At 38.4% G+C, this 15,804-nt stretch overlaps 1 protein-coding gene across 1 annotated transcript; it reads right to left on the reverse strand.

Moving 5' to 3' along the window:
• Window positions 1–10,673: 10,673 nt before the first annotated feature.
• LOC143636934 (iron-sulfur cluster assembly protein 1-like) lies at window positions 10,674–14,124 on the reverse strand. Its single transcript, XM_077104411.1, has 3 exons — window positions 13,839–14,124; window positions 12,789–12,843; window positions 10,674–11,033 (listed from the first exon to the last, which is right to left on the reverse strand). The coding sequence occupies exons 1-3, from the start codon at window positions 14,122–14,124 to the stop codon at window positions 10,886–10,888; spliced, it is 489 nt and encodes a 162-aa protein (XP_076960526.1). The 3' UTR covers window positions 10,674–10,885.
• Window positions 14,125–15,804: the final 1,680 nt, after the last annotated feature.

Below are 15,804 nucleotides of genomic sequence, written 5' to 3' on the forward strand. Positions count from 1 at the left end.
GCTTCTCCCGCGCAGCTTGCAGCTCATGCCCGCCCTTCACAAAAGCAGCGTTGGCACTTGCCCGGTTCTCGCTAATTTCTGCTTGGAGTTTCTCAGCCCTCTCTCGGGCATCAGAAAGATTCCAAGCAGAAACCTTAGCCTCTCGCTTAGCCTCCACAAGGGCATCACGCACTTTTATATAATCATTGCGAAGCTCTTGGGAGGCAGCAAAGAACGCAGACCCAGCAAAAAGGTGGTCATTAAGCAAGTCCACGCGAGCGCGGTCCTCTTGAAACCTCCTTTCAGCCGGAGGAACAGAGTGAGCCCAGAAGTCTTCACATACGCCCATGGATTGAAATGAGCTATCTTCAGTAATATTCCAGCTCGGGCGGTATATGTGATCGGCTTCCTGCAAGCACAAAGCAACGCAAAGAAACGTTTTAGTTATCTAAACACTAATTTGGAAGTCTGCACAGTGGAGCAAAACAAACTTATACCTGAGGAGAATCGGCGGAAAGATTAGCGCCAGCTGATGAGCTCCTGCTTGCCCCACGAGAAGAAGGCTGCGCCACGAAATCTCGTGGCGCTATAGGGCTTGCGCGGCCGCCATCAGAACCTTCAGAATTAACCTCCTCCTCATCCTCTACAACAGGTCTCTTCTCCTGCGACTTAGAAAAATCAAAAATAGTCTCGCGAGGAGGGCTGCGCTCAGGAGGAGGTGAGGGAGGTCTTGACGCTGTTAGATCAGCGCGTAATATGGTCTCCTGCTCCTTAGTGATCCCAATGAGAGGAGATTCAGTACTTGTTGGAGCAGGAGCAGAACTAACGGCGCCAGCGCCAGCAGTGCCACCAGCAGCTTGTGTGCCAGCTATAATTCCTGTTAAAAAACCAACAAGGAGAAATGATTCATGACTTGAACTAAAGAAAAATCAGATGATAAAAGCGCAATAAATACATTGGCGCACCGCAGTCCGCGAATTAAGCATCGCCATGAAGTCCATTTTCCCCCTTTTCGAGGGTAAAACAGGGGACTTCAAAACAACCTTGGCATAGCCTCGGCACCTTGCTGCGCCTGAGGTTGAGCCACCAACGTTGCCGGCTCTACAAACATTTGAGTGAACAAAGCTTCATTAATAACTCTATCGGAATCACGCTCATAAAATCACAAAATATAAACAAAGTATTACCTGTTGGAGAAGACGGAACAGCAGGCGCAGCGCCGCTTCCCTTGTCCGGCGCGCGAAGAGATGAGATGGCAGCACCATACCTCGTGTGGACTGGGGGATTGCCCACACCTCGAGGCAATGAAGACGAGGAAAACTTGGATGTAAAACCCTTGGTTTTCTCAAGTCCCTTCGCTTGAGTAGGAGGAGGATGCTGGGCAACAGAGGCATCATCTTTTTTCTGTTTTTTACTGGCCCCTGCGCCAGTCTTGCCTTTAGCCTTGCGCTTGAGTTGCGGCACTTCAGCTTCTTCCTCCTCCACTTCCTCTTCCACAAGCTCCAACTCATAATTCTCGAGCGCATCTACAATACGCGCAACAGAAATAGTAAAACAAAACGCAGGTATTCTAAGGGCCTAAGCACAAATACAAAGGCTTACCAGGCGCATCGCTGTCAAAACAAAATTCTAAATCGACAGGGATGAACATATCATCGAAGCGATCAGGGAAAGCAACTTCCCCAGCGCTCAGCGCGACAGAGCCACCCTCCATATGCTCGTCATAGGCGGCGTGGATGTATTCCTTGCTTTCTGCATAAAACAAGATAAATGATATTAGCAAAACGAATTATACTCGCGCAAAATTAACGCAATGAACAAACAACCCACCTGAGCCATCAACTTGGATGACAGGCTCAGTCCCGCTGTCAATCCACCTCTTGCTCATGCCAACCCCCACCAACGCTTCCTCGCAAATTTTCCTGGCGGGGGATGGTTCAGCAGATAACTTGTTAACCCATGCGCCTGTTGGGTTCTTAAGAACATTGTCATCCGCGGGTGCAGAAGTGATCGCGCGCATAGTCATGCGAATTGGGATAACACCAGCCTTGATGAAAAAGAATTTTTCAGCCCAGTCATGAAGGCTTTTGAAAGAAACAGTGCAGCATTTAACCTTCTGACTGCGCGGTGTGAATAAGAACCAAGAATCTTGGATCTTTGGCTTATAAAAATATTGAAAGCGCCGAGGGGTGGGCTCATCGCGCTGAGCTTTGCACATGAACTCAAAATGAGTCATGCGCACTAATCCACAGGGATGGACTTGGGATATGTGAATCCCATAAAACTGAATGAGCGCACCTATAAACCTTGTCATCGGAAGACGAAGGTTACAGTGAGTAAAAAAATGAGAATATAGAGAGATGTAGCCGGCAGGAGGATCTGCCGCCGTCTGCCCGGCTGCCGGAAGCAGACAACCATACTCAGGGAGAAAACCCTGAGAAGCAAGTAGACTATCAAAGTCAGCTTGTTTCAACTTGCAGGGAATCTCGTCCCATCTCTTCACTACCTTATTCTTCCCTCCCTCCTCCGACGAGGCCTCGGCAACCCGTTTACCCTTGCCGGTCTTCTTCAAAGTAGACATAACAACTGATTTGACACGGCGTTTACTAGGGGAAATTGTGGTTTCTGGGTTATCAGACATACAATTGTGAACCAAACAATATGCTTACTTTAAGCACGGAGTTCAGGGACAAAGACGAAAGCTTTTAATCGGAATGTAAATTGAAGAAGCAAAAGCTCTGAAAATGACAATGGAGATGAAGAAAAAACCGTTCAAAAGGTTTGGTTTTATAGGCCCAGGAGGGAGAGAGAAAAAAAAAGTAATAATCAGATCTACGCTCACGTGCCCCCACTCGCAAGCCTAGGCCAACATAAGCGCGACACGTGTTCCTGACAATGTATGAGGAGACGTGAAAGGCAACTGTAGCACCTCGAGCACACGAAAGGTCTGACACACAACGCCTCCACCTCTGATGCATGTCAGCACCAACCAACCACGTGTATTGACGATTCGTTTTAACCAAAGGGATAGAATATCGCGCAACGCACATATGAGAAATGAAAAAGAAAAGACAAACCCTATTAAAAGAGCAAACTATTAAGTCTAATATCTATCTTACCTCGCTCGCGCGAGACAAGACACACATTAGACTGGGGGGGCTTGAAGAGGTATGCACCCGCCTTAACATCGAGCGGGGTGGGTCAACCCACAAGATATAGACAAGAGGCTTGAAATCAGGATGTCATGAAGACACAGAGCCAAAACCTATGCGCGTGGCGCATATCACATATGCTCACGCATCGCATATGCTCACGCATATTACATATGCTTGCGCATATCACATGCTCACGCATATCACATCTGCGCATGAAACATCTGCGCGTGAGAATAAAAAGAAGACCTCGCGCATCCCCAGGATAGGCGCATATCACACATGCACACAATCAACCACGTCCTTATGCAAATCAGGATAAGGACAACCATGATTGTGCTCATCAGACAACCTTCCAGAAGGTATCTTTTAAGGAATAAAGAATATGCTGATGTTGACAGCTGCCAATGAAGGATGGACAACTCAGCAAAGCCCATGTGCTACCACGTGATGGCACATGGGTCAGGTGAAATACCTTGGTCAGAGAATAATCAATAAAAAAGCACCAGGTGTCCTAAGTACACGTGGCGCGAAGCAATAGGAGGAGACCAAAAAGGCCCTAATTGGGTCTGAGCCCAATCATTGGAAGCCCTAATACTATAAATACCACACCACCTCCACAGTGGGAGGTAGGCAAGAAAATATATTCTAAGTCCTTACTCATTTTCACATTCTCATTATCTTCTCCTACAATATCTTATTCTCACACCGGAGGGTTACCCCAAAGAGGACCCCTCTGTCCCTTTCTGAGGGGTAAGTTCACGGTGCTGTTCGTTTTGTAGGTGGAAGAACTCATATTCCGGAAAACCATCGGTGATATAGCACACTCACACCCGAGGAACGTAGATCGAATACAAGTAAGTCGACCCACGCTTCTTCATCACACATTCAATAAATGTGCAGCATCATATATTTATACACTATTCATCACACCCACATGGAAATTAATAATCTAAAGTATAAAAGTAACATGGACAGCCGTCTAACATCTAATCTCATACTGTTTCAAACAGTCGTCCTGTTTTGACCATAAATTTCCAAAGTTTGACTATCTATCGTCAGAACGGCCATCAAGATATTGGCCCTCTAACCAATAATTTTCAATCTTTTTTAACTTTTTATAAAGAGAACTCTCAAATAAATTACCACTACAAATTCAATAAATGTTTAACAACATATAATAATCACACCCATATGGAAATTAATAATTAATAATAATCTACAGTATAAAAAGTAATTAATAATCGGGTGCCGAAATTGACTTTTTGATATTTTACAATTCAATAAAAACCCAGCAAATTGTGGGGATTGAATAAGTACTCGATGCATGAATAATAATAATAAATAGAGGGATAATTTAAAGTGAAAAAAGATTAGATTAATAATACCCAGACAAGACAAGACAAGACAAGACAGCAGTTAAGGATGAACAAATAAGTGGTTGAGAGAGAAGTAAGTACCAGTAGTTAAGTTAAAGAAAGAGTTTGTTGGGATTTGGATTATTACCACAATCTTGATCGGTGGTGGTTTGTGTACTTATGTTGTTGTTGTTGAAGCAGTAAGCAGTTCCGCTAACGCACGTATGTATGTGTTCTTTTCTCCACAGTGTACCAAGACTTTGGGAGATCTTGCAAAATCTGAATAGTATTGTTATCGTGATGGGATTTTTATATAATATAAAAGAAAAGTCAATTATTCGTGAGTTACTTAAGATCGACTTATTAGAATTTTGAACCGAATCCAACTTAAACAAACTCATACTTAAAATATGTTTGTTTAATAAATGAGTCCGAGCACGAGTTTCATTTGTCGAGCTCGAGCCGATTATTATTTATATATACTTTATTTATTATGTATAAAATATATTTTTTTAATAATTATTTAAATATAAGAAAAACAAGTATATAATATATATTGTGTGATATATTGAAAAAATATAATTAAAATATACACTAAAGGTTAATATAAATATAAGTAAAATAGGTTATAAATATTAAATGAGTCAAGTCCGAGTCGACCTTGAGTTTGAAAAACTAGTCACGAATCGAGCTCGAGCTTTAGAAATAAAGCTTGAAACGAGTTGAGCTTGAAAAACTACTCACAAGCCGATCTTGAGCCTAGACGTAATAGTATGTATATAATTACGCATCGCTATGCGTATTGTTTACACATTGTTATGATTTTTCCGTGTTGAACGTAAGAATTAATCTCAGTATTTGAATAAATAAAATTGAGATAATAAATAAATTGTAAATAATAGAACGGTATTAAATGGTTCATAGAGAAGAAAAAAACTCGATTGTTATAATTTTTTAAATATAATTATATTGTTTTTTTAAGACTCACTTTTGTATAGTTTATTGAAAAAACATTTTTATTAGTATAGCATTGATATACACGCACTTAATAACAAAGTTTTATATACGTGCATTTCCTTTAATTATAATGGTGCGTCTAAATCAATTACAGCAAAGCGTTCAACAGGACAATAGTGCATCAAGATTAGCTTCTAAACAAGGAGAATCCCTGAACATCAAAACTGGGAAGTTTCTTGGTTTTTCTCCCACTCTTTAATAGGAAAACTTGGTTTGTTCAATTTTTAGGGAGAAGAAGGATGTGAATGAATGGGAAGATTAACCAGAAGGAATTAGTCTCCACTAGCGTCATTCAAAGTCGGAACAAGAAAAGACTTGCTATTTACATGGGATAGATCAGTGTGGTTCAATGGCTAAAGCTTTACCAGCTTCTTATGGACTTATGCGTGAACAAATTGGGTGATTATAACGGTACGTCTAGAATTTACTTTTATTTTAATCACACATGACGTAGATACCACACCCTAACATACATGTGCATGGTGTACATCCAAGATTCTTTGTACAGAAAAGAATATATTAACACGAACCGACCAATATCGGGTTTTTTAAAGCTATGTTATTTAGTGTAACACTTTATATATGAAGAATGTTATATTTGAACCTTATGATTGCTAAAGAGAGAAAATAATCTAAAGGGAAGCTTCATTTCGTAAGAAAGAAAAAGAAAAATATTTTATAATTTATCGGGTGAAACTTTTCACTGCAATGACAAAAGTGCTTTTAAGCATTTTTCATGCCACACAACTAATAACCAAAACAAAGTCAAGCATGACATCATATGTGAATAATCTTTAGTTACAATATAGTTATATGCATCGGTTTGATATTAAGGCTCATAAAACTTAACTTTGTCATTTGATATATGATTTTAGCACTACATCCCGTGATCTTCAATTTTTAGAACGACCAAGAACTTATTTCTTGCCAAATAACGATATAGAAAGCTACATTTAATGATGGTATTCAGTTATTCAATCTATTAAAGAGCCGGGTTAAAAGTACAAGCAACAGTAAGGATTCATCTTCTTACAGATAAAGCGAAGCATGAAAGTACCGGATGTCAATTAGTTATTTTTGTATCTTAGGGACTATTTGGTAGTAGAGGTGCACAAATCGGGTTCAACTGGAAAACCCGAACCGGTTCGAAACCGGTTTTTTCACACCGGGTTGTAAAATGGCACCGGTTCCAATCAAGAACCGGTTCGGTTCCCAACCCGAACCGATGCCCAGATATGCTAACTTTTAAGAACCGGATAGGGTATGAACCGGAACCGGTTTTTACGTAAAAACCGGTTCCACTGGTTTTTTTTGAAATTTAAATATCATAGCCGTTAGGAACCGGTTCCAACGGCTATATAGCCGTTTTTGACCGTTGGAACCGGTTTTTTAACTATAAATAGGTTATTTTTTTACTCTAAATAGCAAGGTTTGTTTGTGTACTTGTTAAACCACTTCCAAAACTATAAAACACACTCCAAACCACAATTAACCTTAAGCCGACAACAAATGGCAACTAATGATGACGTTGTTATGGTGATCGAAACAACAAGATGCCCCGATGTTTGGGTTCATTATGATTTGTGTCTCATGACCGACTCACATGAGTTGGCACGTTGCAAATATTGCTCGAAGTTTCTTAAAGCAGGGTCCAACTCGACATTACGAAAACATACGAATAAGTATTGTCGAGAGAAAAGAAGTTTGGAAGCTAAAAAAACGGAAGTGGGAGAGTCGTCCGGCTCTACAACCCAAAAATAAGTATTCCCGAATTAAAACGACGGACTTTGTTTTTTATGTTTTAGTTGTTATGTTTAGTATCGTTTATGTTTTAATAATGTTTGTAATAGTTATTTTTTAAATAAATAAAATGTTCGTCGTTATTAAATAAGTAACAAAAATTAATCATGAGTAACAAAAGTAATTATAATAAAACATATCAAAACTAAATATTAGTTGAACAAGTTACAAATAATTTTACCAAAACAAATAATTACAACTCTTCTTCGTCTTCATTCTCGTCTTCACCCTCGTCTTCGTTATCGGAAGAAACCCCGTCCTCCGCCTCCTCATCATGAATATGACGCTCTATTGGTATTTCGTCTTCAAAGTTCGCCTGTGTTGTACACGATCCACCGCATCCAAATGGTCATTTAGGCAAATGCAAACCTCTAGAGACTCGGGAGTTAGTTTTGTTCTTCGCATAGATAACACCCTCCCACTTAGAGAAAAAACCGATTCGGAAGCAACCGTTGAGGCTTGTACGGCAAGCAAATCACGAGCCATGGCGGATAGAATGGGAAATTCGTTTTGTTTACCTTTCCACCAAGCCAACAAATCAATATTGCGAATTTCATCGACCGTTGCGCCCTCAACATAGTTTGCTCCACTATATCGACCAAGTTCGCTACTTGGTGTGTTTCCTCTTTGCCTCTTAGATGCCGATTCACGAATCCCATTCATCAAGTTTATAAGTGGGTCATTGCACGGCCTACTAGTTGTTGTTTTTTTCACAAAAGACGATCTCGTGCTTGGACCATACATTTGAAAATAATGGTCATAAAGGTCTTGAAGGTTTTTGTTGAACTTGTTATTCGCTTCCGTCGACAACTTCGGGTCAATCTCGTGCATACCTAAGTTAACGAATATTTCCTCAATCGTTGTTTCAACCCCATTAACATTCCAATAGGGGTTTAATGCGGCGGCACAAGTAAAGACCGGCGGTATGTTTTCAAAATATTTTATGAACTTTTCTTTCATCACCGCAACAATATTTTCGAAGAGTTTGTTCTTCTCCGCAAAGCTTTTAAAAACACAAGACATATAGTACAATTCTTGCAAACCCCAACAACTAGTAGGGTAATAGACTCCCGATAATTTTGTTGTTGACTTTTTGAACACGTCAAGATACTCCAACAAATAACCGACTTGGACCCAAACACTTTCCGGAAACATATCGGCCTCGCGTTCTTCAACAAGATTGTTATGAAAAGCTTATAAAGTTTGGCATTGGGCAAAAGCACACTTTAACATATGACAAGTTGAGTTTCAACGGGTTGGAACGTCCCAATTCGGCCCCAAATACTTTCTTTCAACCGACTTGCAATAGTTCTTATATTCAAGATGTCTTCTTTTACCACTTTTGAAGACATCTTGTAACATAAGTCTAAAGTATTTTAAATCATCACAAATGTTTTCATTGTCAAGACCTATTTGAACAACCAAGTTGATGATATGTGCAACACATCGGACATGAAAAAAATCCCCGAAACAAGGTGGTGAATATTTAATGATAAATTTTTCAGCCGCCTTAGTATTGTTTGAAACGTTGTCAAACGAAATCGAAAATAATTTATTTCTCAAGTTGTAAGTCGTTATAACTTCATCAAGTAATTCAAACAATTTTTCGGCGGTATGTGGGAACGGGAAGTTTTCAAAAGCGATGGTGCGTTTCATCAATTGCCATGTCACCGGATCAACCCAATGAGCGGTGACACATATGTATGATTCGGGCAACCCGTGTGGTGCCGACCAAACATCGGTAGTTAAACTAATCATGGCTTCTAAAGAATTAAAAGACTCGATTAACTCTTTTTTAGCACACTCCCACAACCTGATACAATGACGTCTTAAGGTAGTACGACTTACATGTGTGTATCTCGGTTGTAGAGTTTCGCGAATCAACGACGTCAACTCCGGGTCATCAAAGTGGTTAAACGGCAAACCTCGTTGAATAACGAACTTTGCCATTCTATCTTGAACTTGAGTCGTGTTGTAACGAAATAGTGTACCATCTTTACCCAAGTCAATTTGATCGGTCGCGCCAATCTCTTTCAACGCCTTGCAATATGGCTTCTCGATGTGCTTTCTCAAAGTAGAGTTGGAATCGTGCTTTAATATTGAACCACATAGTTTGCAACGAGCCTTTTGATAACCTTCGTCATCCACAATCAAATCCCAATTCTTCCATATGTCTTGGTTGCGGTTATGGTTGACTACTGTAACAACCCTTGGGTCCTCCGTAACAGGAACGGGGGCAACAAAAACACTCTTCTTAGCCTTCTTGTTAGTTTTTTTGATGGGTGCCATAATAATATTTAGTTGGATGGTCGGGTAACGGAACGGATTTGCTAAAGGAGTAGTATTTTAGTTTGTTTTTGAGTTTGGTGGTGAAATTAGTGGTGGAAAACAAGTTATATATAGGTTTGGGCATCAAAAACCGGTTCCAACGGCTATATTACCGTTGGAACCGGTTCCAACGGATCTATTGTCTCTCGAAAACCGGTTCCAACGGCTATATTACCGTTGGAACCGGTTCCAACGGCTAATTGGTGGCTAAAAAACCGGTTCCAACGGCTATATTACCGTTGGAACCGGTTCCAACGGCTACTTTGACTTTTGTTTGACTCTTCAAAAAAAACCCGTCGGAACCGGTTTTTCCGGGTACGAGCCGAACCGGTTACAATTAAGATCCGGGTAGGAACCGGGTTGGAACTGATACTAACATACAAATATGAGAACCGGGAACGATTTTCGGGTACAAAAATACCCAAACCGGGTTGGAACTGGAACAGGTTCCTGTTCGGTTCCACCAGTTAGGTTCCGGAACCGGTTTTTTTGTGCACGTCTATTTGGTAGCCTCTTAATTATTTGATTAAGAGATATAAGTCGTACAGAGGCAATGTATATGAATCACTTAAAAGACGAAGTTTTTTAATGGGTAAGTTTTAAAAACATGTTAACCGATTCAGACTATCTCTTTAATCGGTCAAACCTCTTCATCTCAAGCACAAAATTGTCAAACAACTCCTAAGTGTACCGTTGTTATGTTTTCTAAGCTTATTAACATCACATGTAAAGAATATGCATGAAAAGCAACACCCTTTGCTTGGTGGAGGATGAGTCATTTTATCATCATATGTCCGATATCATTAGGTGTTCTAGTGGTTGAGATGGAAGCCTTTTGAAGACTTTAGAATTTGATCCAATTCCAATTCATTCTTTGCAACAACTTTATCTTGTATTTATGCTACGGCTAAAGATAAGGTATAGAAACCCCCCACAAACGATTTGTGAATATCATCTCAACAATGATTAATATCAAATGTGGGAGTAGCATTATCAAATCAGGCACTTCAAATATGCTTAATCCGAATAACCTCAAGCCTTATTCTAGTTCATAACATACATAGACATTCAGATATCCACAGTATCAAATGTACCAAACATCTATAGCAACGTAACACGAGTTACATACCAAACAGACACCATAGTTGAAGCTTCAAACTCCTCATCGCACTATTGAAGGAGGGAACATAACGGAGAATTAAAAAAAAAACAACATACAGTAAAAAGCATACGATTTTATCATATGAGTGATCAAGCCTCAGCAGCCTTGTCAGTAGTGGACGCAAGCGATTTTCCACGTTTGCTCTCGTAATCTTTGACCGCTGCCTTGATGGCATCCTCAGCAAGCATGCTGCAGTGAAGTTTCACAGGAGGTAGGGAAAGATGTTTTGCAATCTCTCTGTAAAAAAAATTATCAATTGTAAGGTTTACAACCATAAAATGTGAGCACCTACAGAAATATTACTAAATAAGAACAATTATACCAATCTCGGATTCAAATCACACATCAATGTACACTAAGGGATCATTGGTTCGCAAACTGTTCATGAAGAAGTTAAATGTATCGAATAAATTAGAATTTAGAAGAATTGGAATTAACTCCAATCAAAACTAAATCGTGTTTGGTCTGTAAAGCTAGTTATGTGTGAAATTCTTGCGTTAAAAATTCAAATTCTAAAACGACAAAACTGCCCTCTAAATATCCCTCCCCTATTTTCCATCCCATTCCAACTCGTCATATCTGCTACCCAATCAATGATCAGTCTTCAACGTTTTCCATTCAAAGATCAAAGCATTTAGGATTCAACAGATGATCATCACATGCTGGTTATTCTACAAAGCATCAATTAGTTTCATCAGTGGTGGTCGGCTTTTGTGGGTCTGTTGAATAGTTATTAAATGTGTTAGGCGCATAGGCCTCTCCTAGGTCCTAGGTGCAAGGCGCATAAAAAGCGAGGGCCTGAGGAAAAATAAGCGCATTTAAATAAAACATTTAAAATATATTATGTATATGAAAATAATACTATTCTTCAAATAAAATAAACAAAAGCTATTATATAACATTTAATATCATCTAATTAGTACCAAAAGTTCTAAAATAGTCGACATGAGAATGTGATCTCAAAACTTGAATAACAAAATGTATCAATATAATGCCTTTGCCTTCTCCAAGATCTAAGTTCCCTTGCGTTTCTTTTGCTCGGCTTTTATGTTCTCATGTTCTTGGCATAGACAATGCCGAAGCGCTCGCCTAGGAACTAGAAGCGCATTTATTGAGCCTCGTCTAAAAAATGGGCCTAGGCGCAAGAAGCGAGGGCTTTTAATAACTATGGTTTGTTGTCTATTATCACTTATCAGTTCCGGTTTTCTATTTTGGATTTGTGGTTGATTATCGATGTTCATTGTTCAAATAATCTGAAAAAAAAATTTTGCTGCAGTATATTTTGGTTCAATGATTGGATGGTATTTGTGATTCTACTGGTTGTCTAATATTGGCCTTGAATTTGATTTTGGTTTGCCACATAGATTTTTTCAGTCACTGTGAAAACTTTTGTTTCTGAATTATATTGATAACGCTTGATTCTTGGTGATTGAGAAAAACAAAATTGATTTGGGTCTTTCGATTATATTTTGACATTCCATTAAAATGTTTTGAATTCCTTCGCTTGTAAACCAAGCGGAACCTTAAAAGACAGTTTGTAATAGACCTGATAAATACATAAATTTAAAAGTTTGGTTGCTTTAGTGGGGGTACTAGATTAATATTTAAATTGTTTGTGAACACTTATGCACCCTGAGACCTTCACTTTCATTCTCACTCTCACACACCTAAAAAGTCTTGTCCTTACAATAAACTAAAAGGCATTAATAAGAGGCAAGTAAAAAGAGTGGCATTCTAACTTTGATATTAAGTTGACCTTTAAGGCTTTAACAGTATAATACGCAGGCCATCATATAATGGTACAAGTTTATAAACAAAAAAACTATAGACCTATTCAATAAAGGTGCAAGATTATACCAATAATCAAATGAAAGCCAAAATGCAAGCCAGGTGTATAATAGCAATGAATCTCATTAACGAAATTCATAAGAAAACCACAAATCAGATAAAAGATATGCAAGCCAGAAAATTAAGAGAAGAAACGAAACTCACGTGTTCTTGATGGTGATAACTTCTTCCATCTGTTTTCCTTTGACCCATTCAGTAGCTGAAACAACAAAGTTAATATTTAGAGCAGCTACCATTATGCCAAAACACACAACAAATCATCAAAATGTTGAGCACATAATCTATCTTTAACGACCTAATCTAATCAGCCTATTAACACTTGTTGAATGAATATTAACTGTATACAAACAATTCCTCAATTTATTGGAAACCATCCCCAGGCCTGTAAACGAACACAAAGGGGGGCATGTTTAAGATTGTTCATTTAACTTTGACCGAACACCAGCACGAACAAGAACAATTAATCGAACTACATTTGTTCATGTCCGTTCATTAAGAAAATGAGCATGCTCGTGTTAGCTCATGTTCGTTCGTTTATAACCTAAACCAACAGTTCAAGACCAAAAATAAACAAATGTAAAACGAATATATCTGAACAAACACAAGTGAACAAACATAAACAAACATAATTAAACAAACCTAAACGAACACAAATGAATATAATTAACCAAACATAAACGAACGATATTAAACAAACACAAATGAGCATAAACAAACGAACATAAGCAGACGTTGATGAACATAAATCAACAAACAAAACATGTGTCCATACAGGTCATGAACGTTCGGTTCGTTTACCCCCATATCCACAATGACGTATTGTTTTAGCTCGTAAGTTTACTGAGTACAATGACGACGAAACACAAACAAACACAAGTGAACAAACATAAACGAACATAATTAAACAAACCTAAACGAACACAAACGAATATAACTAACCAAACATAAAAACACAAATGAGCATAAACAAACAAGCATAAACAGACGCTCTTGAACATAAACGAACGAACAAAGCGTGTGCCACACGGTTCACGAACGTTCCATTACAGATTTAATTATTCATCCCCAAATTCAACCTAAACATGTATATTATCTTAAGGTATGTATAACCGTATAATTTACTAATTAACATATTATCACATATCAAAACCCTGAAATTCATCACACGGTTGAAATAAAACAAAAAATAATTACCAACAGAAGAAGATGCAATAGCAGAACCACACCCAAACGTCTTGAAACACGCATCCGTAATCTTGCCGGTCTCTTCATCCACCTTAATCTGAAGCTTCATCACATCTCCACACGCCGGAGCACCAACGAGGCCCGTGCCAACGGTGGGATCGTTCTTGTCAAAGGCACCGACGTTACGGGGGTTATTGTAATGGTCCACAACCCTCTCATGGTATAACCGAGGAGCTGATAGCCGTGTTGTGGGTAATCCTAACCCTAGAATCCTCTTAGCACCGTGCCTCAACATGTTCGTGATTGCTCGAGATGTGAGATTAGGGTTTGGAATTAATATTGGGTGGATAATAAGATTGATGAACGAATAGGTGTTTCTGGAAATTGGGTTTGGGGATGAAAGCTTCGGGTCGAATGAGGCCCATTACCTTTTAAATTTGGGCTTTTTTTTGGCCCGCAGATATTGAGCTTTGAAAGAAGTAAAACCAATGTTTTAAATAGAGGTGCATAAACAAGGTATTTTCAGGAACCTTAAAAAAAATTAAAAAGGAGTTGGGTAGGAACCACTTCTAGGTATAGTCGGGTATTTGACTGGGTTTTTTTTTTGAGTTTCGGGAAGGGTCGGGTCGGGTTTTGACCCCGGTATTTCCGGTTTCAGTTCCGGGGCAATGTAAATTAGATGTAAATTTTATTGGATGAAATGTATTACCAAACGTTTTATCCAGGTAAATTGGATGAAAGGTATTACCGATAATACCGGTTTATACCGTCGTACCGGTTTAAGGGCAATGTAAATTTTATTGTTTAGATTTTAGATCAAAGACTTTTAGCGGCTCATATTTACTTCAGCTCAAATGTTTAATCTAATGGTCTTTCCTATACCATTGATTGATCACTTTTAACTTAGCGACCTTTCCTATGTCGTGGATTATGTACTTTTTGATTAATTTTTTAGTTGAATTTATAGTCAACCTAATGGTACAACCGGTAATACTATTTCTAAGCCAGATTCGGTATGGTTCAAAAACCGATTTTTAAAACATCGAGTAAAACTAACGAACGATCAGGCCATTATTTCTTTTTATAACAGGAGTTCGTATAATGAAAAAGGAAACAACGTATTTTTAAAAATAGTTTAAAATCTATAACTTGCAGTGGTTTTGTGGTTGTGAATTGTGAGTTGTGAATTGTGTGCATCGATTTGGTTCATGATGGTCACGCCTTTATTACATTGGCCATACGATAGATTCTTGTTATTATTGCTTTACATGAAAAACTTTAAATGTTGTTAATATTTGTGAAAACCAAAAATAAATAAAAAATAGATATGTAGCTCGTGATAGCAAAATATGCATTGTGACATGTGTTTTTTATTCACAACATAACTAGGCCAGATAATGTACTTTTGCTTTTATTTTTAATTCAATAGGATGTTCTTAAACGCTCATTTTTGCCACAACATATCTTTGTAGTTGGCAAGTTTTATGTTTGTGGTTTGCGTTTCAATGCAAATTTCATTCAAAACCGTGTCGGGTCAAATAACACATTAGTACTTATTTTAGATCTATACTTGGTTTGGTGTTCCTTTACGCTCATATCCACAATGACGTTTTTTTAGCTTGTAAGTTTATGCTTGTATTTGTACAACTTGAAATTAGGTTTGTGTTGTACTTGAGATCTTTTAACATGTGAAAAACTTGTTCGGGTATGTGGCTGATTTTCTTTTATGTAGTTGGGTCTACCATCCTTTCAATTCCTTAGTCAATAATAATCACCATGTTTTCCATTAGTGTCTGTTTCTTTTGAGTCATCTATGTCTTTTCTTATGTTCATTCTATCTTCATTTAAGTACTATCCTATCATCTTTGTTCGAATTCCATTCTTGTCTCCATAGATGCCTACTCTACACAAAGGAAACTTGGATTTAGTATGTACGATTACACTTACTCGTCATTTTGTCCATGCCGTTTATCAA

The sequence above is a fragment of the Bidens hawaiensis genome, unplaced genomic scaffold, assembly GCF_021521415.1.
Source record: "Bidens hawaiensis isolate Kalapana, Puna unplaced genomic scaffold, B.hawaiensis_p1.1 tig00008086_1, whole genome shotgun sequence".
NCBI lineage: Eukaryota > Viridiplantae > Streptophyta > Magnoliopsida > Asterales > Asteraceae > Bidens > Bidens hawaiensis.

Coding starts and splice junctions, on each gene's coding strand:
- LOC143636934 (XM_077104411.1), bottom strand. CDS start 14,124: ATGTTGAGGCACGGTGCTAAGAGGATTCTAGGGTTAGGATTACCCACA. Junction 12,844..13,838: donor TATTGCATCTTCTTCTGTTG/GTAATTATTTTT, acceptor TTGTTGTTTCAG/CTACTGAATGGGTCAAAGGA. Junction 11,034..12,788: donor GTTATCACCATCAAGAACAC/GTGAGTTTCGTT, acceptor TTTTTTTTACAG/AGAGATTGCAAAACATCTTT.